Raw genomic sequence first — 23,481 nt, forward strand, 5'->3', positions numbered from 1 at the left:
TCTCTTACACGAGCACGCAACTCTGGAACGCGCTACCAGGCTATTTGAAAGCGACCTATGAACTGACCAACTTCCGTAAACTACTAAAGACTCATCTCTTTGAAAAGATATACCACAAAGAATAAAATATGTAAAATCTCCAAATACACCTAGAAACGTTGTAATGCGTCTATTGTTTTACAATGTCTCTGCTACACCATGATCGTGTATTTCTAATGTCTGATAATGTCTTCTGTAAAATCACTATCTTGTATTCATAATGTCTGTCACTGTCTTCTGTAATGCCACTATCTTGTACTTCATGACCATGTAACCCAAATCCTTCTGTAAAACCATATGTATATCCTTTTCTATTTCCAGTATTCATGATATATTGTAAGCCACATTGAGCCTGCAAAGAGATGGGAAAACGTGGGATACAAATACAATAAATAAATACTACTCCAGGATCTAAACAGTAGGTAAATATTCTGTTTATTCAAATACTGTAATACAAAATACTCATCAAACTGCTGCAATTAATAATTCACATTACATAGAAAATGTGCAAAGTAATTATTACAATTTATACAATTTCACAAAATATATATTCTCTTATCTATTTTGTCCTGATATATTACCTCTTAAAATGTAAGTTGCTCCAATCTAAAATATACAAAGAAAAGAATCCTATTTTATATAAATATATTTACAACTTTTTTTTTTTACAATGCACAGAATACTTTTCTTTACATTCAATGAAACATTAACATGTGATGAACTTAAGCTGTACAGCACTAGGTCTTTGTACTATTAGCCTGTCAATTGCAAGACTAATATCTAAATTTACAGTACTTGTCTTCATAATTTCTCCGCTAAGTCCACTAGAGACAAAACAGTCTTCATATTCCAGAGCGCCATGTTCCAGAAATATTGGTCATTAAGGTAATGAAGTCCTTGTATCAATGCTAGTCTTCATGTTCTGCTATCTGGGCAAGTGTACACAGCAAGTCTTCAAACGCAGGCCGTACCTCAGGCTTCTAGAAATGAAAGGCAATTTTAATCAGAAAGTATGCATGTTCATTTTTGCTAAATGGAGTCACTGTGCAGTAATTGTAGACACATATTTGTTAATGGTACAGAAGAAATGCCAATTTTTTAAAAATAAATCTGCCCTAGACAAGCCATACGTTAAAGTGGAGTCAAGCATCTTAATTTTGTCCTGTGCCAAGCCATTTCCCCTGTTTTAGAAACTTACTACGTCATCCGAGGCCAACAACATTTTTCACACAACTTTCAGAATCATATTTAAGCAATATGACTTATGAGTCAGAGTGTGCAGGTAGAAAATGTTTGTTTTGTTCAGTGTGCCTATCTGTACACACATTTCAGAATGTACAAAGGAGAGACACCTGGGGGTAAGACCTTAAAGAGTGATGGAGAGGCCAAGTACCACCATCCAAAGATGCAGCAGCTCACCAGAGGCACAAGCATGTGGAAACCTGGTAGCAGATGAAGTACCAGGAAATGGCACATCAGGCCTCATCACCTGAAGATGTGGTTAACCAGTGAAGAATGAAGCAACTGCAGCAGGAGACCATTCTGGATAGCAAATGAAGCCCCTCTCCTTCCTCACCAGCAAAGACCCAAGGATAAGCAGCAGCTGCCCAGAGAGGCTCCTGGATGCCTATGGATAGTGCGAACTTATACTAAGTGGATGACTGTAGCCATAAATCAGGTGATAAGTGATGCCAGGGAGCCTGGAGTGGAGAACTACTACTACTACTTAACATTTCTAGAGCGCTACTAGGGTTACGCAGCGCTGTACAATTTAACGAATAAGGACGGTCCCTGCTCAGAAGAGCTTACAATCTAAAAGGAGGAGGAAAGTATATGCCTCCTGTAACCCATCCTACACACACACAGCCACTTCTCATACCTGCTTACAGACACCCATCCCCTTAACAACCCCCATTCTTATCCACATTCCACTATCCCTTATGCATGCACATCCAGATACAATCCCATATCACACAAACACAATGTGCACTTCTCCCACCCACAAAACCCTTACCACCCTGCTGAGACATCTCACCAGAAGTCTCCCCAGCGAGTTACTCACAAACAAACCTGTCCAAGGAAGAAGAAATGTGCCACTGTCTCACACTAAGGATACTGGGACCGGTAATATTTAATATATTTATAAATGATCTGGAAAACGGAATGAGTGAGGTGATTAAATTTGTAGATCACACATTCAAAGTTGTCAAAACACATGCACATTCTGAAAAATTGCAGGAAGACCTTAGGAAACTGGAAGGCTAGGCATCCAAATGGCAGAAGAAACTTAATGTGGACAAACACAAAGTGATGCACATTGGGAAGAATAATCTGAATCATAGTTATCTGATCCTAGGGTCCACCTTAGGAGTCAGCACCCAAGAAAAAGATCTAAGTGTTATTGTAGATAATACATTGAAATTTTCTGCCCAGTGTGTGGCGGTGGCCAAAAAAGCAGGAACGGAATGCAAAATAAGATCAAGATTATTGTAATGCCTCTGTATCATTCCATAGTGCAGCCTCACCTGGAGTATTGCATTCAATTCTGATCACTGTATCTCAAAAAAGATATAGCAGAATTAGAAAAGGTTCAAAGAGCAGCGACCAAAATGATAAAGGAGATGGAACTCCTCCCATATAAAGAAAGGCTAAAGAGGTTAGGGCTCTGCAGCTTGGAAAACACGTGACAGAGGGGGGATATGATTAAGGTCCATACAATCCTGAGTGGGGTAGAATGGGTAGAAGTGAATCAAGTTTTCACTCTTTCAAAGAACGCAAAGATCAGGGAACACACGATGAAATTACATGGAAATACTATTAAAACAATAAGAGGAAATATTTTTTCACTCAAAGAATAAAAGCTCTGGAAATCACTGCCAGAGGATGTGGTAACAGTGGTTAACATATCTGGGTTTAAAGAAAAAAAAAGGTTTTGGACATGTTCCTATAGGAAAAGTCCACAGTCTGCTATTGAGATGGACATGGGGGAAGCCGCTGCTTGCCCTGAGACTGGTAGTATGGAACATTGCTACTAACTGGGCTTTTCCCAGGTACCTATGACCTGGATTGGCCACTGATGGAAGCAGGATACTGGGCTAGATGGACCATCGGTGTGACCCAGTATGACTATTCTTGTGTTCTTATGGCTTGGTGCCTACCCCCCCCCCCCCCAAATTCAATGTAAGACTCAACCCTGGCATAGAACCTCCCAAGGAATTTATTTGACCTTGAGCCCCTACAAGACTTAACTGCTACAGTCCCTCCTCCTGGCACTTTCTCTAAATCTGGAGCCAACAAAATGGCAGCTGTCTCCACCTCACCTTCATGCACTCCTCTGCCAAGCTCATTGTCATGTGCACCATCCCCAAAGGCTGCTGTTGTGCAAAATATAATCTCCTGAAACAGTAACTTGATCTGCCCAGAGTTTTTCCTCACACCTGCAGAACCACCGAGAAGTGTGGTGGCTGTCATGGGTCGCATAGCACTTGCTATGCTCAGCCTGCCCAAACATGGCCCAATCCAGTTGTAGTGCAAAACTAATATACAGCATTCTAAATAGCAGACGTGCCAAGTTTCCCACATTCTGTAATGGGTCACCTCCCACATTCCCACTCTGAATGAAGATCTCCCACTCAGCAGCCTCCCAACTGGCCAGTTTTAGAATGGCCAGGTCTGGCTGCAGCCAGCATGTTTCTTTCTCCCCCACACTCTGTTCCCATGTTCGGCAATTCTCTTCCCTCCCTAGCCATTGTAGTCTGACCATCTCTCCCTCCTCCAGGTCTTCCCATCTGGCTTGATCACTGGCAGTGGCTGGGAATAAGGCAGACTGTCTTGACTGACACTGGAGCTTTCCCTTTGTGGTGTCCTGCCTTCTATAACAAAACTTTCTGTTTCTGCACAGGCAGGACACCCTACAGAGAAAACCCCAGTATCAGCAGAAACAGTCTGTCTTAATCACAGTTACTGCCAGTGATCAAGCCAGGTGGTAGGACTGGGGAGGGAGGGGGGCTAGAATCGAGGGGTAGGTGAGTGAGAGGGAGAAATGTGCTGCCTATATGGGGCAGGGGGGGGGGGGGGAGATGGAGTTGTACTAGACCTCAAAGGGGAGGGTATTAGGGAGATGGAGGTGTGATGGACCAGGTGGTGTATTAGTGTTTTAAGGTCAGGTGTAATATTTATAGTACTTCCTTTTCACGGATAAGGTTTTTGGCTCTGCAAATCTCTCTCATGATATTCATTGTGGATATCCTGAAAACCTGACTGGCTGGGGTGCCTCCAGGACCAGGTTTGGGAACCACTGCACCAGACTTATGCCTGCTAAACCTGGTGTAAATGTTGGTGCCCAAGTTAGGTGTGCCGAGGATGAAACCTCCCGCCTTCTTTCCTCCTCGAAATGCACCACCTGTTCCTCTGATCCCATCCCCACCAACCTACTTAACACCATCGCCCATACTGTCAAACCCTCCATCTGTCGCATCCTTAACCTCTCTCTCTCCACTGCAACTGTCCCTGACACCTTCAAGCACGCCGTAGTCACACCTCTCCTCAAAAAACCATCACTCGACCCTACCTGCCCCTCCAACTATCGCCCCATCTCTCTCCTACCCTTCCTCTCCAAAATACTTGAGCGCGGCGTTCACAGCTGCTGTCTTGATTTTCTCTTCTCTCATGCCATCCTCGACCCACTCCAATCCGGTTTCCGCCCTCTCCACTCGACAGAAACAGCACTCTCTAAAGTCTGCAATGACCTGCTCCTGGCCAAATCTAAAGGCCACTACTCCATCCTCATCCTCCTCAATCTTTCTGCCGCTTTTGACACTGTCAATCACGATTTACTTCTCGCCACACTGGCCTCATTTGGGTTCCAGGGCTCTGTGCTCTCCTGGTTCTCCTCCTATCTCTCCCACCGCACATTCAGAGTGCACTCTCATGGATCTTCCTCCACTCCCATCCCGCTATCTGTTGGAGTTCCCCAGGGATCTGTTCTTGGACCCCTTCTCTTCTCTATCTACACCTCTTCCCTAGGCTCACTGATCTCATCTCATGGCTTCCAGTATCATCTTTACGCTGATGACAGCCAGCTCTATCTCTCCACACCAGACATCACCGCAGAGACCCAGGCCAAGGTATCGGCCTGCCTATCCGACATTGCTGCCTGGATGTCCAACCGCCACCTGAAGCTGAACATGTCCAAGACAGAGCTCCTCGTCTTTCCACCTAAGCCCACTTCTCCTCTTCCCCCACTCTCTATCTCAGTTGATGGCACCCTCATCCTCCCCGTCTCATCTGCCCGCAACCTCGGGGTCATCTTCAACTCCTCCCTCTCCTTCTCTGTGCATATCCAGCAGACTGCCAAAACCTGTCGCTTCTTCCTTTTCAACATCAACAAAATTCGCCCTTTCCTCTCTGAGCACACCACCTGAACTCTCGTCCACGCTCTCATTACCTCTCGTCTCGACTACTGCAACTTGCTCCTCACTGGCCTCCCACTCAGCCATCTATCCCCCCTTCAATCCATTCAGAACTCTGCCGCACATCTCATATTCCGCCAGAACCGATATACTCATATCACCCCTCTCCTCAAGTCGCTTCACTGGCTTCCGATCAGATACCGCATCCAATTCAAGCTTCTCCTCCTTACTTACAAATGCACTCACTCTGCTGCTCCACCCTACCTCTCTACCCTCATCTCCCCCTACGTTCCTGCCCGTAACCTCCACTCACATGACAAATCCTTCCTCTCAGTACCCTTCTCCACCATTGCCAATTCCAGGTTCCGCTCATTTTCCCTTGCCTCACCCTATGCCTGGAACAGTCTTCCTGAATCCCTACTCCAAGCCCCCTCCCTACCCATCTTCAAATCCTTGCTTAAAGCTCACCTCTTCAATGCTGCATTCGGAACCTAACCTTTCGAACATATAGGTTGCCCTAATCTGTCTGACCTATCTGATTAACTGTACATTTGTATTTTTAGATTGTAAGCTCTTCGAGCAGGGACTGTCCTTCCATGTTAAATTGTACAGCGCTGCGTAACCCTAGTAGCGCTTTAGAAATGTTAAGTAGTAGTAGTAATTCTATAACTATGTTTGCAACTTTTTGGAATGCTCCCGACATGCCCATTGCCATGTGCTAGTAGAGTTAGGTGCCATGCCTTACAGAAAAGCATGCAGTCATCACATGCACATGCAAATTTTTATGACTGCCAATTATCAATAATTGGTTTCTAGCACCCAATTGAGGGTTAAGAGCTTGTTAACCAATTAATTTGCGGGCACATCTTGGCAACATGCCCAAATTTGGACACCATATGTGGAATCTGAGAGTTAGTGCACCAACACATAGTTCACAGTTACTACTACTACTACTATTTAGCATTTCTATAGCGCTACAAGGCATACGCAGCGCTGCACAAACATAGAAGAAAGACAGTCCCTGCTCAAAGAGCTTACAATCTAATAGACAAAAAAAATAAATAAAGTAAGCAAATCAAATCAATTAATGTGAAGGGGAAGGAAGAGAGGAGGGTAGGTGGAGGCGAGTGGTTACGAGTCAAAAGCAATGTTAAAGAGGTGGGCTTTCAGTCTAGATTTAAAGGTGGCCAAGGATGGGGCAAGACGTAGGGGCTCAGGAAGTTTATTCCAGGCGTAGGGTGCAGCAAGACAGAAGGCGCGAAGTCTGGAGTTGGCAGTAGTGGAGAAGGGAACAGATAAGAAGGATTTATCCATGGAGCGGAGTGCACGGGAAGGGGTGTAGGGAAGGACGAGTGTGGAGAGATACTGGGGAGCAGCAGAGTGAATACATTTATAGGTTAGTAGAAGAAGTTTCAACAGGATGCGAAAACGGATAGGGAGCCAGTGAAGGGTCTTGAGGAGAGGGGTAGTATGAGTAAAGCGACCCTGGCGGAAGATGAGACGGGCAGCAGAGTTTTGAACCGACTGGAGAGGGGAGAGGTGACTAAGTGGGAGGCCAGCAAGAAGCAGATTGCAGTAGTCTAAACGAGAGGTGACAAGGGTGTGGATGAGGGTTTTGGTAGAGTGCTCGGAAAGAAAGGGGCGGATTTTACGGATGTTGTAGAGAAAGAAATGACAGGTCTTGGCGGTCTGCTGGATATGAGCAGAGAAGGAGAGAGAAGAGTCAAAGATGACCCCAAGGTTTCGAGCTGAGGAGACAGGGAGAATGAGAGAGCCATCAACAGAAATAGAAAATGGGGAGAGCGGGGAGGTGGGGTTTGGGGGGGAAAATGAGAAGCTCGGTTTTGGTCATATTTAATTTCAGGTGCGTTGAGACATCCAGGCAGCAATGTCAGACAAGCACGCTGAAACTTTGGTTTGGATGCAAGGTGAGATATCAGGGGTAGAAAGGTAGATTTGGGAGTCATCAGCATAGAGATGGTAGGAAAAGCCATGGGATGAGATTAATGAACCAAGGGAAGAAGTGTAGATAGAAAAGAGGAGGGGACTAAGAACAGAACCCTGAGGTACGCCAACAGGCAGAGGGATAGAAGTAGAAGAGGATCCACCAGAGTGAACACTAAAGGTGCGGAGGGAGAGGTAGGAAGAGAACCAGGAAAGGACAGAGCCCTGGAATCCAAGTGAGGACAAGGTATCGAGAAGTATGCTGTGATCGACAGTGTCAAAAGCAGCGGAAAGATCAAGAAGAATGAGGATGGAATATTGACCTCTGGATTTAGCCAGTAATAGGTCATTGGAGACTTTAGTAAGCGCAGTTTCGGTTGAGTGGAGAGGGCGAAAGCCAGATTGTAATGGGTCAAGAATAGCATGTGAGGAGAGAAAATCAAGGCAGCGGCGGTGAACAGCACGCTCAAGTAATTTGGACAGAAAAGGAAGGAGGGAGATGGGTCGGTAATTAGAGGGACAAGTAGGGTAAAGTGAAGGCTTCTTAAGGAGAGGTGTGACCACAGCATGTTTAAAGGCAGCAGGGACACTCGCAGTGGAAAGTGAGAGGTTGAGAATGTGACAGATAAAAGGAATAAGAGTAGGAGAGATGGCATTAAGAAGGTGGGTGGGAATGGGATCAGAGGAACAGGTGGTACATTTTGAGGAAGAAAGGAGAAGTGTAGTTTCCTCAATAGTAACTTCAGGAAAGGAGGAAAGGGAATGAGGGGAAGGAGAGAGAGGGGAACGGACTAGTGGAGGGAGAGCTGGTGAGGTAGAGAAAGCAAGGTTTATCTTTTGAACCTTGTTGTGAAAGAATTCAGCAAGGGTCTGAGGAGATAATGAAGGGGGAGTTGGGGGAGGGGGCACCTTGAGGAGAGAGTTCAATGTGGTGAAGAGAAGTCGAGGATTAGAGCCAAGAGAGTTGGTCAGTTGGATATAATAATCCTGTTTGGCACGTAAAGAGCAGATTGGAAGGAGGTCAGCATGAATTTAAAGTGTAAGAAATCAGCAAGGGCCCGAGATTTCCGCCAGAGGCATTCGGCGGAGCGGGTACAGGAACGTAGGTAGCGGATATTAGAAGTCAGCCAAGGTTGGGGTTTTGTACGCCTTACAGGGCGGGTCATCAAAGGTGCAAGAGTGTCTAAGGCAGAGGATAGAGTATTGTTGTAAGAAGAAACAGCCTCGTTGACAGACGTGGATGGTGCCACAGTAGAGAGGAGGTTTGAAACATGGGAGGATAGAGATGAAGGGTCAATATCGTGAAGATTCCTAGATAAATTAGATAGGATAGGACGGGACTGGGAGGGAGGAGATTTAAGTGTGAAAGTTATAAGATGGTGATCAGAGGAGGGATGATCTGAGGCAAGGAAACTAGAAGGTGAACAGTTGGAGGAGAAGATGAGATCAAGACAGTGACCATTTTGATGAGTGGGGGAGGTGGAGCATAGTTGGAGATTAAAGGAGGACGTTAAAGCGAGTAACTTGGAAATATAAGAGTTGGAAGGATCATTAGCAGGAATATTAACGTCACCAAGGATGAGAGAGGGGGAGGAAGGATCATGGAAGAAGGCAAGCCAGGCGTCAAAGTCACTGAGAAAGGATGAAAGGGACTTACCAGGGGGATGATAAATGACCGCTATTCGAAGAGGCAGAGGAGAGAAAAGGCGGATAGAGTGGACTTCAAAGGAGGAAAAACAGTGAGATTGAGGTGGAAGAAGGGGTTGAAATCTGGAGGAGGGAGAGAGAAGTAGTCCAACACTGCCCCCACGGCCAGCAGGGCGAGGAGTATGTGAAAATAGATAACCGCCATGGCACAGGGCTGCGACTGAAGCAGAGTCATCAGGGCAGAGCCAGGTTTCTGTTATGGCGAGCAGATGGAGGTGACGCGAGATAAAGAGGTCCTGGATATAGGGGAGTTTGTTACAGATAGAGCGGGCATTCCATAGGGCGCAAGAGAAGGGCAGAGAAGAGGAGGGGAGTAGAGGAATAGAGATGAGGTTAGAGAGGTCACGGTGAGATCTGTAGAGTTTGGATAATAGTTGGTGAGGAGGGCCAGGATTGGGATTGATGTCGCCAGCTGAGAGTAAGAGAAGGAGTAAAAGAGAGCGGAGAAGAGTAGGAGAGGTGTGGCCACGAAGGCGTTGAAGGCGAGAGGTATTTAGGTGGAATGGGGAAGGCAAAATGGAGGGAAGAAAGAGACGGAGATTAAAAGCCAAGAGGGAGGAAGAGGGTAGGAGAGAGGGTGAGGTGATGAAGTCAATGGATGGGAAGTGAGTTCCTGTAGCGGAGAGAGGTAGGGGGTGAGGGAAAAGATTAGGATCAGGCGACCCTCAGGGGGAGGAATGCTGGCTTCGGCCTAACCCCTGGTAAGCCTTTCCTCAGCTGAGAGGTGCCCACCTCTACCACCGGCTGCCTTTCAGGTGCTGTGGAGGACTTGCAGCTCATCTGCATATCCTTACAGCCTTCTCCGGGGTGACACCTAGGTCCACCCCGATCCACTCAGGGCCTCCGCTCTAGGTGCCCAGCGCTCCCACCAGGTGCTGTGGAGGACTTGCAGCCCTTCTGCATTTCCTCACAGCTGTATCCGGGGTGACTCCAGTTCCACCCCGATCTTCCCAGGGCCTTCTCTCCAAGTGCACAGAGTTTCCAGGTGCTTTTTGGCTAGGATCAGGCGACCCTCAGGGGGAGGAATGCTGGCTTCGGCCTAACCCCTGGTAAGTCTTTCCTCAGCTGAGAGGTGCCCACCTCTACCACCGGCTGCCTTTCAGGTGCTGTGGAGGACTTGCAGCTCATCTGCATATCCTTACAGCCTTCTCCGGGGTGACACCCAGGTCCACCCCGATCCACTCAGGGCCTCCGCTCTAGGTGCCGCGCGCTGTTAGGCGCGCGGGGCATTTTTCTCTTTGTATCTAATCTTTTTCCAGTTGCTAAAGTACCTTAATCGTTTATGGCCCCTATTCACATTCTCTTCCTAGCTCTGTCCCTTCCTAATCCTTTATTTACTATACTACAAATAATACAGACCTAATAATCCAACCCGAGTTTCAAATGTGGTCTACCATACCTCACATACTAACATTTGTAGAATTTTAGAAAAAGATATTCTGTTTTATTAAATTGCTACCTAAGATTTCAGATTCATTGGGGATGTAATTGCGAGTTGTTTGAATAATATAAGAGTTTGTTCTTTCCTATTTACAAATGGCGTTCTTCTGTTTTCTTGTTTTTATTGCAAATCGCTTTAAATTTGTTTGCAATGAAAGCGGTATAGCAAAATTTAATAAATGAGAGATATAAACACTAAAATCTATGGATGAACAGGATTTTAGATGTGTCTTACTGCCTTTAGGTATACTTTTCTTTTTAGTAGTTTGGTCATATATGTTTTATTCCCACATTTGGTTTGCACAGTTACTGGATTAGGATTATCTTTTCCTGACACACATACCTCATGCCAGCACACCATCATTACTTGATAGACTGCGTTTGATGCCAGTTTTGGCCGATATAGCCTGTGTCCTTGGCTCACCATGGTCACAACTTCAAAATTTGTATTAGTCTCAAAAGGCATCTTCCCCTCGGTAAAAACTTCCCACATTAAGACACCTGTAAATGTTTAAAGAATTATGAAGCAACAGACCATGACATCTCATGTAGCAGTAGAAGGGTTGGTGTTTACTGATTGGAAGTAACTAGCCAGCTCATTTTCGAAAGTGATCGCCGGCCATCTTCCGACACAAATCGGGAGATGGCCGGTGATCTCCTGAACCCGGCGAAATCGGTATAATCGAATGCCAAATTTGGCTGGGTTCAACTGCTTTCCGTTGCGGAGCCGGCAAAACATCAAGGGGGCATGTCGGTAGGGAAGTGAAGGCAGGACGGGGGCGTGCTCATGAGATAGCCGGCTTCGCCCGATAATGGAAAAAAAAAGCCAGGCTTGACGAGCATTTCGACAGCTTTACTTGGTCCCTTTTTTTTCACGACCAAGCTTCAAAAAGGAGCCCCAACTGACCACCGGACGGAATCGGGGATCACCTCCCCTTACTCTCCCAGTGGTCACCAATCCCCTCCCACCCAAAAAAAAAACTTTTTTGCCAGCCTCTATGCCAGCCTCAAATGTCATACCCAGCTCCATGACAGCAGTATGCAAGTCCCTGGAGCAGTTTGTAGTAGCACTTCAGACAGGTGGACCCAGGCAAATTTCCCCCCCCCCCCCCCCACCTGTTACAATTGTGGTGGTAAATGGGACCCCTCCAAAACCCACCCAAAACCCACTGTACTCACATGTAGTTGCCCCCCTTCACCCCTTAGGGCTATGGTAATGGTGTAGAGTTGTGGGGAGTGGGTTTTGGGGGGATTGGGGGGCTAAACAACCAAGGGAAGAGAGCTATGCACCTGAGAGCTATTTCTTTTTTTTTTTTTAATTTTTAGAAGTGCCCCCTAGGCATGTGAGGGGGGCCAGTGCACTACAAATGCTGGTTCCTCCCACGACAAATCCCTTGCATTTCGCCGGGTTTGAGATCCTTGGCATTATTTTCCATTATGGCCAAAAACTGATGCTGGCCATCTCAAACCCGGCGAACTCTGACATTTGGCCAGGCCCAACCGTATTAGCGAAGAAAAAGATGGCCGACCATCTTTTTGGAAAATATGGTTGGCTCCACCCACTTACAGTGCCGGAGATGGCTGGCGCCATTCGATTATGTCCCTCTAGGTCACCTTAAGCTGACAGGTGTATTAATAATTTTACCTGGTTCAAATCAAACACTAGAAATCTCATGAAGGACTCCATGCACTACTTTCTGACAAGATAAATACAGATTTTGCTTTCATTTTAATATCAAACACATCAAGAAAACAAACACAGCTTACCAAATGACCATACATCAGATTTGCTACTGAATTTGCTATAATTATAAACTTCTGGTGGGGACCACTTCACAGGGAATTTGGCACCAGATGAGCTTGTATACTGGTCATCAAGAACATACCTAAAAAATAAAGACATCCATAATATTGGTACTTGTGTGCTTGTGATAGTTTTCCTTTTTTTCTGCTAGAGGCTACCGTTCATTCTGCATGTCTGTGTTTACGTATCAAGACGTCAGAATGCCAGTGTTGTATAGTAACTAAGTAAATGTAACTAGTTACTGTACTTAAGTAAAATTTTTGCTACCTTTACTTGTAAAGAAGTACAGGAAAAATGTGTTACTTTAAATTAAGTAATAGCTTTACCAACTTTTATTACTTTTACCTGGTTACTTCTGATGCTTGCAATTAAAAGTAAAAAATAAAAATGGCAGAGACCTCTAAATGATTCCTCAGTAAACCAATTAAACAGCAAAACCCTGGAACAGGATTTTGCTATTGCAAACCTAGTCAAACAGTGGATCATCCAATCATAGGGCCCTGTTTACTAAGGAGTGGAGGAGTGGCCTAGTGGTTAAGGTGGTGGGACTTTGGTCCTGGGGAACTGAGGAACTGAGTTTGATTCCCACCTCAGGCACAGGCAGCTCCTTGTGAATCTGGGCAAGTCACTTAACCCTCCATTGCCCCATGTAAGCCGCATTGAGCCTGCCATGAGTGGGAAAGTGTGGTGTACAAATGTAACAAAACAACAACAACAAAAAAGCTGTGCTAAAGGCGCATTCGTGTTTTTACTGTGCACTAACCCTGTAGAAGCCCAAAATATTCTAATGAGCATCTACACGGTTAGTGTGTGTTAATTTTCAAGACGCACTAAAACGTTAGCATACCTTAGTAAACAGGGCCCTTACATTTTAGTGTTCAGGGAATACAACCTATGAGAACAGTGGAGTTGCCTGTGCTTGTTGAACTGGTTACTACTCCCCAGCCAAACAGAACAGTGATGAGTTTGGTCACTTTAAAGTGGAGATGAAGCTGAAGCTGGTTGCAATTCTTAGTAAACAGACATATGTCTCTATCACAACAGACTGCTGGACATCCCATGGAAAATTTTACATTGGTATGACAGTCCACTGGATGCCAACTGCAATCTTTAACACCTAAAGGTCTCAATATAGGTGTAGCAAGGAAAGTTTTCTTGTAAAATGATTTGTTTCAATCTTAGGATTCATCCAATTTGATTAGAAGGATTCTGATTGGATAATTCAAACTTGGCGTCTGTTATAACAAGCAGATGCCATTTTGTTTTACTTTGATGGAGAGCCTGAGTAGGCACGGTATTAAGCTGTACAGTAAATGAGTCTTTTTCCCCAGTTTGTGAATAATCTTGGGAGGGAACCGACATATAGCTCAAACTACTAGCTGATAGATTAGCTTTTGAGAAAAAAAATTTTGTTTTTGAAGGTTTGGCAACAGCATGGAGGAAAAAATAAGCTGTGGGGCTCTGTGGAAGCATTCACATAAATTTAAGCATGCAAAATTGACTGTACATGTGAAAATTACAAGCAATTTGGATGCCTAAAAATTTAAGTGGATGCACACAAAAAAAAAAAAAAAGAAAAAAAATGAATTACTCATAATGTATACCCTTACTATGTAATCAGTATCCAAATGGCCTTTTTTGTGTTGGAATGATTGCTAAAGAGGTTAATAAAGTGACCTAACATAGTATTGACATGCTAACCTTTTCCATACCACCATCCTGCCCCAGTAGCATTACTTTTCCCACAACTACTTGGCTATAGGTTTAGTGCATAAGGAGATAAGCTCATTATCTCTCATTTAAATAATTAGCATTTGCTGAATTTGTTCTCCAATCACAAATTCCTAGTATACCTGAATGTAACATCTTGAGAGACTACTGCAAAACTGTGAGCAATATCCTAGATAGATATATAGATAAATAAAAGCAGCAGCAAATTTTCAGGTGCACCAATTTAACCAGCTGGCCTACACCCTTAGACATAGAAAACAGTAGGAGACTGCGAGTCTGAGAGTCCTTGAAGTGTGATAAAGGGAGAGAGAAATTCTGTACAACCTAGGGCTGCCTGTACCCCTTTGTTCCTCTGCTTCAGCCTCCCCAAACAATAGAATCAGCAGATGAAGCATTGGAGCTGCTTGGCAACAGTGATCATATCATGAGCTAATCTGACTTAACTGGGGTGAGGTCTACCAAAGAATCTACTTCAACAGCATTTAACTTCCTAAAGGGAAACAATGATAAAATGAGGACAACGGTAAAAACAGAAACAACTAAAAGGAGAAGTTGCAAAGGTTAAAGAGGTTATATTATTTAAAAATACCATCTTGTAAGCCCAGACTAGATGTATTCCATACACCAGTCTTAATGCATTTGTAATGTTAACATTGTGAATACATCAAAGCTTTCTCTACCAGTAATTAATCTTACCTCTGCCCAAATTGACTAGCGTGTTAGTGGATACCAAGTACATGCATTGTTCCACAATATAATTACTTTTCTAATGACAGATTCTAGAGACATTCTCAGAGGTGATAATGACATGAACAATTTTGAATAGAATCTACATGCATGTTATTATACAAAAGTAGATGCACAAAAAGCAGGCAGAAATTTGCATGGGTACTTTCCCTGTAATTTAATAAAAAAATTAAAAAAAACCACAAATGCATACAATTTTTAAAATTACAGCAGCAAAAACTTACCTGCACAATTTACTGAAATGCAGGTAAGTTGATTATTTACTCCTAAATAAGATAAAATTAATAATGAACTGCACTGTGTCATGTTCCCTGAACGTTCAGGATATGGGCATCGGAGGATGGGGCGGCCATCTTGGATGTGGGTATCTCCAGGATAGGGCGGCCATCTTAGAGGTGGGCGTCTTAAGTTGTGGCAGCAGTGGCGTAGCAAGGGCGGGGCGGTGGGGGCGGTCCGCCCCGGGTGTCAGCGGGTGGGGGGTGCTCCGTCGTCTCCCGCCACCACTTTTCCTGTTTTTAAAAAAATCCATCACAGCGACGCAGGCAGGCAGCGCTTGGCGTCTGCCCTGTGTGTGCTGTAAAAGCTGAAAATCACCTCGCTAGCGTCGGGCCTTCCCTCGCGATGTCCCGCCCTCGAGAAAATAGGAAGTTACCTCAGAAGAGGGCGGGACATCGCGAGGGAAGGCCCGACGCCAGCGAGGCGATTTTCAGCTTTTACAGCACACACAGGGCAGACGCCAAGCGCTGCCTGCCTGCGTCGCTGCAATGGATTTTTTTTTAAAACAGGTAGGGTGGTGGCAGGAGAAGAGGGCCCTGTCAGCCTGGACGGAGGGGAGACGACGGGACCGGGTCAAGGGGGGAGGGGCTCAGAGGGGAGCCCAGAGGGGAGAAGGGGATTGGGGAGCGGTGAGGGAGCCCAGATGGGAGGGGGGAGCTGAGAGGGGAGAAGGGGATTGGGGAGGGGTGGGGGTGCTCAGATGGGAGAGGGGGAGCGGAGGGGTGGGGTGCTCAGAGGGGAGAAGGGAAAATGGGTCCATGCCTGGGGCAGGTGGGAGAATGGGCCTGGGGCTGAAAAGGGGGGATGCAAGGCATGTGGTGGATGAAGGGGGCTGGAACTGGGGGCTGAAAAGGAGGGTAGTTGGGATAAGGGGGCTAGTACTGGAACTGGGGGCTGAAAAGGGGCAGGGGCTGAAACTGTGGGGATTGGGGGCTTTAAAGGGGACAGGGAGAACTGGCTGGGGCTGAAGCTCGGGGCTGATGAGAGAAAAGGACTGGGGTTGAAACTAGGGGCTGAAAAGGGGACAGTGAGAAGTGGCTGGGGGCTGAAGCTTGGGTCTGATGGGAGAAAAGGGCTGGGGACTGGTGGGATAGTGGGGCTGAAAAGGAGGGCAGGTGGGAGATGTGGGCTGGGGCTGGAACTAGGGACAGGTGGAATAAGGGGGCTGAAAAGAGGGGGCAGAGAGAGAGGGGACAGACCCTGGATGGAAGGGGGAGCGTGAGGGAGGGCAGACCCTGGATGGATGGGAGAGGGAGGGCAGATGGATTGAAGGGGCAGAGAGAAAGGGCAGATGGTGGGTGGAAGGGGGGGAGAGAGAAAGAGGGCAGACTGGGGCAAATGGTGGATGAAAGGGGCAGAGATAGAGGGCAGATGTGGATGGAAGGGAGAGAGAGGGCAGACAGTGGGTGGCAGTGAGAGAGCGAGGACAGATGCTGGATGGAAGGAAGACAGTGAAAAGAAGATGAGGAAAGCAGAAACCAGAGACAACAAACTGTAAATAAAATATATATTTTTATTTTTTTGCTTTAGGATATAGTATTGTAGCTGTGTTAATAAATGTTTATAAATAGAACATGTAAATAAGGTAATCTTTTTATTGGACTAATTTTAATACATTTTGACTAACTTTCGGAAAACAAACCCCCCCTCAGGTCAGGTTAGGACACTAACACACTATACTGTATTGACCCGAGGAAGGAGATTTTGGCCTCTGGAAGCTAAATGTATTAGTCCAATAAAATGGTATTATTTTATTTTCTGTATTTCTTTTATTTCTATTTGTTAATTTGTAAAGTGGTGATTGGTATTTGTTAGTTTTTTTTTTTCAAATTTACATCTGCTGTCTTTATATTTTGCACAGTACTAGGGGACATTTTCTGTTTCTGTGGTGTTGCATTTTATGCAGAGTCTGGCATCAGGGGTTCAGTTTAATTTTTGTCTAAATAGAAAGTTTGTGATTACTTATTCTGTGGTGGATTAGGGTGTATCTGTGTTTGTGAAAAAGACGTGGCTTTCGGTTGGCATTGACTGTGCAGGATCGACGATCTGTACTATTCTGTCTGGTTTCGTTTTACAATAGGTGAATTAATGTTCTAGTGCTCACTGTAGTGTTTAAAATGCTTTCCTTTTCCTTATGTGACTCATAGAAATTACTGCTTATGGTATAGTAGAATTGTTCTAGAGATCCTGTTTTGTATTCTCAGTATGCCTAGTACTGGATTTGGGGGGGGGGGGGGGGTGTTAAAAAATGACCGGCCCCGGGTGTCAACTACCCTAGCTACCCCACTGTGTGGCAGTCATCTTGGAGTTGGGCAGTGTCAGGAAGGAAGGCCATATTTGGGCATAAGGGCGTCTCCGGTTGGGGCAGCCATCTTGTTGACAGCTGCACATGTTTGGGCCTAATTCCTGTTCTATTTAAAGCCCGACTACTAGTCCTCCCACGCTTCAGCTTCTATTCAGTTCTCTGGGTAGCTGCAGTGCTTCTGGATTTGCTTCTTTTTGCTGCCTGGTATTGACCTTTGCCTGATCCTGGATTTTCTACTGTCTGCTGCCTGGTATTGACCTTTGCCTGATCCTGGATTTCTACTGTCTGCTGCCTGGTATTGACCACTGTTTGCTCCTGGTCCTTCTTGGCCCGCTGCCTGGCTGTGCCCCATGGACTTTGTTCTGGGCTCAGTTCTCCTTGCTGTTGGCTTCCCGCACCTGGGGGCTCAACCCCTGGGGAACGGAAGGAGACACTGGGGGAACTCGGGGTTGGCCAACAGCTTGGGGAGGAACCCTCCTCCATCAAGCACAAGGGCTCATGTTCCTTCTCAGCGAGCCTGACACACTGCATACAAACTCATGATAAGCACATCAATATTTAAAATGGGTTAATGCAAATTAAAATATGATTTGGATTACTCTTCAAGATAGTTATGATTTTATGTAAGCCTCTGGCAGCGGATGCACCCTTGTTGAGGGTTCCAATTCTACAACCACCCCCACCTCAGTAAACAGAGGACCCTTCAGACACCCCGAGGTGAAAAGCCTTGCCAGCCTGACTCCCGTTTACCTCCTTTCAGCAAGTACCTTGATCCAGCCTACATCATGAAATAACACAAGAGAAGGTACTTCTCCCTCTCTACCCATCAGTGCCAAAGTCCACTAACAATGAAGCACACCCATGCTTGCACAATTTCACCAAAATGCCAGCTGTTCTCTACTTTGGTATATATTTATTTATTTAAACATTTACAGCCGCTTATTAACTAGGTGGGTTACAAAAAAAATACATAAATATTCATTAGTAACAGTCACATACATACACACATGTAATCATCAAATATAAATTAAAAGGCACAGTTAAGTCACCTTCATAAATCAAAACATTTCAACCTCTAATTCCCAAAATATGCCTTTGCAAATAATAGTGCCTTCAACTGTTTCTTAAAAACATCAAGACCCCATAATAAGTGAAGTCTCAATGGCAGCTCATACCACCCAATAGGGCCGGCTGAAGGACTTCAGCCAAGGAAGGCAGAAGTCCAAACGTTATTAGCTTTAAGATATTAATTTCTTACTTGTGCTGTTTTATTAAAATGTTCCAAATTTGCTGTCCTTGACAATCTAAATTTGATTTCACAGTCTTTTTTATTGAAATGTAAAATATACAGCCAGCAAATGAACAGAAACAAACTCCCCCAACAGCAACAATCACAACATTCCCCCCCCCCCCCCCTAATGTTAAACTACCAGCAGTTATACATTATACCTAGGGGCTTCTGATTATGACCACCAATAGGTTATCTCAATCATAATAAATGAGAAACCCCAAAAACTGTTCTCCCCTTTTAGGATCTGATAACGTCATCTGTTAGCTGCTACTGTGGCTGGATAATATCATCCGAGTGGGCTGCTGATGCTTATGTTCCTTTTCCAGCAGTGGAAGTTTGAGTCTTTGCTCCCTACACTCTGTGCTGCTTCCTCTGACTCTTCTGCTATATATATATATAAAAAAAAGAGAACAGGTGCTTCTTGTATTCTTGTGAAATACAAGTGTGTCTGTTCTCATGTTTTATACCCTCTCGTGGTGCTGGCAGAAGCAGCACAGAGAAGAGGGAGGAGAGACAAGTCCCTGTCACTCTATGGAAGATACCAGGAGGGACTGGAGGTGGGAAAAGTTGAGCCTGTAGTTAGGATGCCGAGGCTGGGGAGGTTTTCTGGGGCTGTGGCTAATACATGCCTTAGAGAAGGACTGATGATGTTGTAGGCTTTAACTTAGAAAAGGGATCTGCCATAAATGTTCTGACCTTAGGAAAGCACTGAATTGCCTCAAAAATAAACAACTAAAATTCAGGGTTGATTAACACTATCGGACCCTAGGCAACCATGTATTTGTGAGCCTCCCGACCATGGATCCCCCCCTCAATTTACTTGTTTTCTCTCCACAAGCAGGGAATGACTCACCCAGCTTCCCTGGTTCTCAGCCCACTGCTACAGAACTGCCAAGTTACCCTGCTCCAGGAGGGAGACGCTTTTTTTTAATATCCCAATACCACCAACTGAAATCATAATATACCAGGATACGGTTGTCAGAAATCCAGGACTAGCACAGAATTTCCCTCCTGGAACACTGTAACTTAGCAACTCTCTAGCTCTAACCATTGAGCCACTCCATTCAAAGCATGTGCTTGCCTAGCTACTATGCTCACTCACAAACTATTATAGCCTTCAAACCCACAGTTCTTTTTCTGCACTTTCGCTCTCCATTGCCTTTGACACAAACCAAAAGATGCCTAGGGTGAACCTGCCCCAAAAGTGAGGTTTATGGACTATCAGGCATATTTTCAAAGCACTTAGCCTTCCAAAGTTCCACAGGTTTCTATGGAACTTTGGAAGGCTAAGTGCTTTGAAAATATGCCTCAATGTGTCCGAAGTATAAATTTTAGAAAGTTTTACATGTGAAAAAAGCTTCTCAAATGGAAGAAAAATAAAATATTTAACTCCTTGGTGCTTCTGAAAAGATACAGAGTGGAGACAGTATTAGGGCAATGTCCAAATGAATTTGACCAGGTAATTTAATAGGGTAAATTCCCTGAGCTGAAAACTTCTTCCTTGAGGGGCAGATGCATCAGAGAAATGTTAAAGCACTGAAAATGTAAAGGTCCAAGTTAAAAGATACTTATTTTGAAAAAATGACCGATGCTCAAAAAACATGTGCATGCAAATGAACTGCGAGGTAATACAAAAGTTGATGCATCAAAGTCTCGCTAACCTGTTGAAATCCACGATAGTGGTGTTGCAACCACATGCACACAAATGTCACTCGCTAAGCACACGGCAAGCGCTGTAGCTGTTGTATGCATGTCTAAAAAGATGGCGTCATAGACGTGCATCCTAGGCACGCGAGATAGATGTCACTCGCAAGCAGAGCCCTGATCGGTGTGCGATTTTTTAATCACTATGCAGATGGCTACCGTGTGCTGTTCCACATTGCTTGCATCCCGTTTTTTTGTGTGCTTTCATATTTTCATCGGTGAGTGTAAGATGTTTCAGTCCTTTATGGTGAACGTAGAGTACGGGGAGTGAAAGATGGTAATTATCTAATTGGACTATTAACAAACAATTGTCTGAGTGTGGCTGTCTGTTAGCGGGGCTTGGGTGGGGTGAAAGGACACATGGTGCACACTGGCCCCTTTCACAAAGACTTTAGGGGCTGGGTAGGAGCTCGGGGAGCTTTTCTCAGGGAAAAATGGCAGAAATACTTACAGATCTTAGGTATGAAGACCGCTGCAGAACCTCCCAGCCCTCGTCCATTCTTGTGATATTGCGCTTCTTCCCCTGTCGGGGGAAAAAACGCTTTTCATTCACGATGATGAGCTGTGCAAGCCAGAGCACATCCATGTCAGAGAAGCTGGGCTTTCTCCAAAGGGGACCATGTGCAGCCATAGCTTCTCCAACACAGATGTGCACGTACACACGTGCGCACGCACGCATAAATAACATGTCGATGACAGCGCTTATGCATGCACTTTATGGATGTGTTTATGTTGATGGTAGATGACAGCTCCTGAAGTTACCAGCAGCCCCTGAGCACCTGTTAAATATATCAAGTAAAAAGGTGTACGGTCCTTTCTGTGCATCGCCCGTAAATGGCTGTGGATCCTGCATTGCCTTCATTTGAATGAGAATAAATTACAATACATTTGCATAGCATTTTGTTTTGCGTTTGTGAGTGCAGTAAACATGTCGCTGTAGGCTTTTGCGCATTCGTCGTTCGAAACTGTGATCGCTAAATCAGTTTAAACTGGCTCAAAACAATCGCTGCCAGCACGGTAACTTTGATGCATCTGGCCCTTAGTATGTGCATAGGTAAATTTGTACCATTCTTCTCCACTCCAGTCCAGATATTCAACAGGAAGCACTATTTATAGAGACTGTCCCCAAAAATAGTGAATAGTTTCAACACAGAATCTTTTAATCCTCCCAAATGAACAGAATGTTGGACAGAAATTGTACATAAAGGATTGAAAAAGTCAGAGAGTAAAATAACTCTCCAAAAATTTTAACAGAACAGGACCAAATTTGGCATGGGGGTAAAACACAGAAAAGACAAGTTCCAAGTTGGGAAAGGGGGCATCCACAGAAATGAAGTTACTAAAATGCACCTCCATTGCATTTTTATGGGAGGAGGAGTTCTAGTACCCAAAACATAGGAACACTGATACACAATACTATTCCTTTCAGAACTTCCCATCTCATTTTCTATTCCCACTTCCAGTCACAGACACAGCCAACAAAGATACACCAATAGGCACCAATATACAAATACATATATATACAGGAAAGAATCTACACATGCACTGTAACCTATGCAGTTTCCAGAACTAGCAGAAATAAATATATCATCACAGAGCTTTGGTTTAACAGCAGTCACTTACCTCATGCGATTTATTACATGAACTGTCTCATACTATTTGGTCTGGTATTACAATATTTAGTTATCAATGTAAAATAAATAGGGCAGGATCTATTGTAAATAGTAAAGCACTACAGCAAGGTGGCAGAGGAACTGAGTTTCTGATCCCATGTCCATTAAAGTCAGTAGTGTTTGAGTGGACCACATCATTCAGGATAGGTGAAAGAGGGAAGGCGGCTGCCACTACAGTGGTGGCCATTGACAGCCAACATGGCAATTGAAGAAGGAAAGATACAAGGAAAAACACAAAATTAAGTCAATGTTTCATTCTTGCCCTTCCACCTAGCTTACAGTTTAAACCAACATCATATTCTGTACCCAACAAAACAAATATACATCATTGGTGGGGGAGGGGGATGACCCTCATTTTACTTAAGGTGAAGACATTCTGAAGACTTTTTCATACACAATCTCTTATGATTCATGACCATTAGATCGTGAAGTCTCCCACTTCCCTCTCCATTAAATATATGTGCAAGTGAAAGGAGGACAGATTAACAAACTTCTGCTCTACTGCAAATTACTTTTGAGTGCTACTCCAGTGTGTTCACTGGGAAGGGGCTAGAACAAAACTGTACAAAAAACTTTCATACAATTCTATATAATAATTCTCACCGCCAACGTTCTATCTTGCTGCCTGTGTCCGTGACTTCTTGGTCTGTTAGGATCCGAAGCCCTGGCTGACGTCACTGGACCCATTATGACGCGAACCCCCCGAGGGGAAACAAACCCTCACAGCTGATCCACTCTGCCCCCCCCCCCCCCACGAGTTTCAGACCCCACCTCCCTTCCTCTGATTTCCAGACCCCCTCCCTCCGAGTTCCTGACCCCTGGACCCCCTTCCCGCCGCCAACCCTCCCCCGCCGCCGTCGCATACCTGTGCTGGCGGGGGACCCCAACCCCACCAGCCAAAGTCCTCTTCTCGGCCGCGCGGCATGGACGAATGATCTGATCAAGTTTGAATCTGTGTGCAGGACGTCAGACGCACACACACAAACAGATTGCAACTTGGATCAGATCATTCGTCCATGCCGCGCGGCCAAGAAGAGGACTTTGGCTGGCGGGGGTTGGGGTCCCCGCCAACACAGGTACACAACGGTGGCAGGGGAGGGTTGGCAGCGGGAAGGGGAGCTCGAGAGGGTTGCGGCAGGGGGCTCCAGGGGTCAGGAACTCGGAGGGGGGGTCAGGAACTCGGAGGGAGGGATGCAGGGAGGTCTGGAAATCAGAGGGAGGGAAGCAGGGAGGTCTGGAAATCAGAGGGAGGGAGGCAGGGAGGTCTGGAGGGGGGGTCTGGAACTTGGTAGAGGAGAAGGGTTTGGAACTCGGGGGAGGGATCGAGAGGGGAGGAGGGGGGAATGCACCACCTGTACAAAAACTAGAAAAAAAAATTAAAAAGCGGGGGGACGACCCTGGAACTCGGA

At 45.3% G+C, this 23,481-nt stretch overlaps 1 protein-coding gene across 5 annotated transcripts in view; it reads right to left on the minus strand.

Annotated features, from left to right (window-relative positions):
- Positions 1-506: 506 nt before the first annotated feature.
- TEC (tec protein tyrosine kinase) overlaps positions 507-23,481 on the minus strand; it is a 169,723-nt gene continuing 146,748 nt past the window's right edge. For all 5 annotated transcript variants that reach the window (XM_030191357.1, XM_030191356.1, XM_030191360.1 and 2 more), the window contains 3 exons: positions 12,309-12,427; positions 10,885-11,042; positions 507-1,019 (listed from right to left, as the gene is read on the minus strand). In XM_030191357.1, the coding sequence (XP_030047217.1) occupies positions 948-1,019; positions 10,885-11,042; positions 12,309-12,427 (349 nt within the window). In that variant the 3' untranslated portion in view covers positions 507-947. The remainder of the gene's footprint in view (positions 1,020-10,884; positions 11,043-12,308; positions 12,428-23,481) is intronic.

This window comes from Microcaecilia unicolor, chromosome 2, assembly GCF_901765095.1.
Source record: "Microcaecilia unicolor chromosome 2, aMicUni1.1, whole genome shotgun sequence".
Taxonomy (NCBI): Eukaryota; Metazoa; Chordata; class Amphibia; order Gymnophiona; family Siphonopidae; genus Microcaecilia; species Microcaecilia unicolor.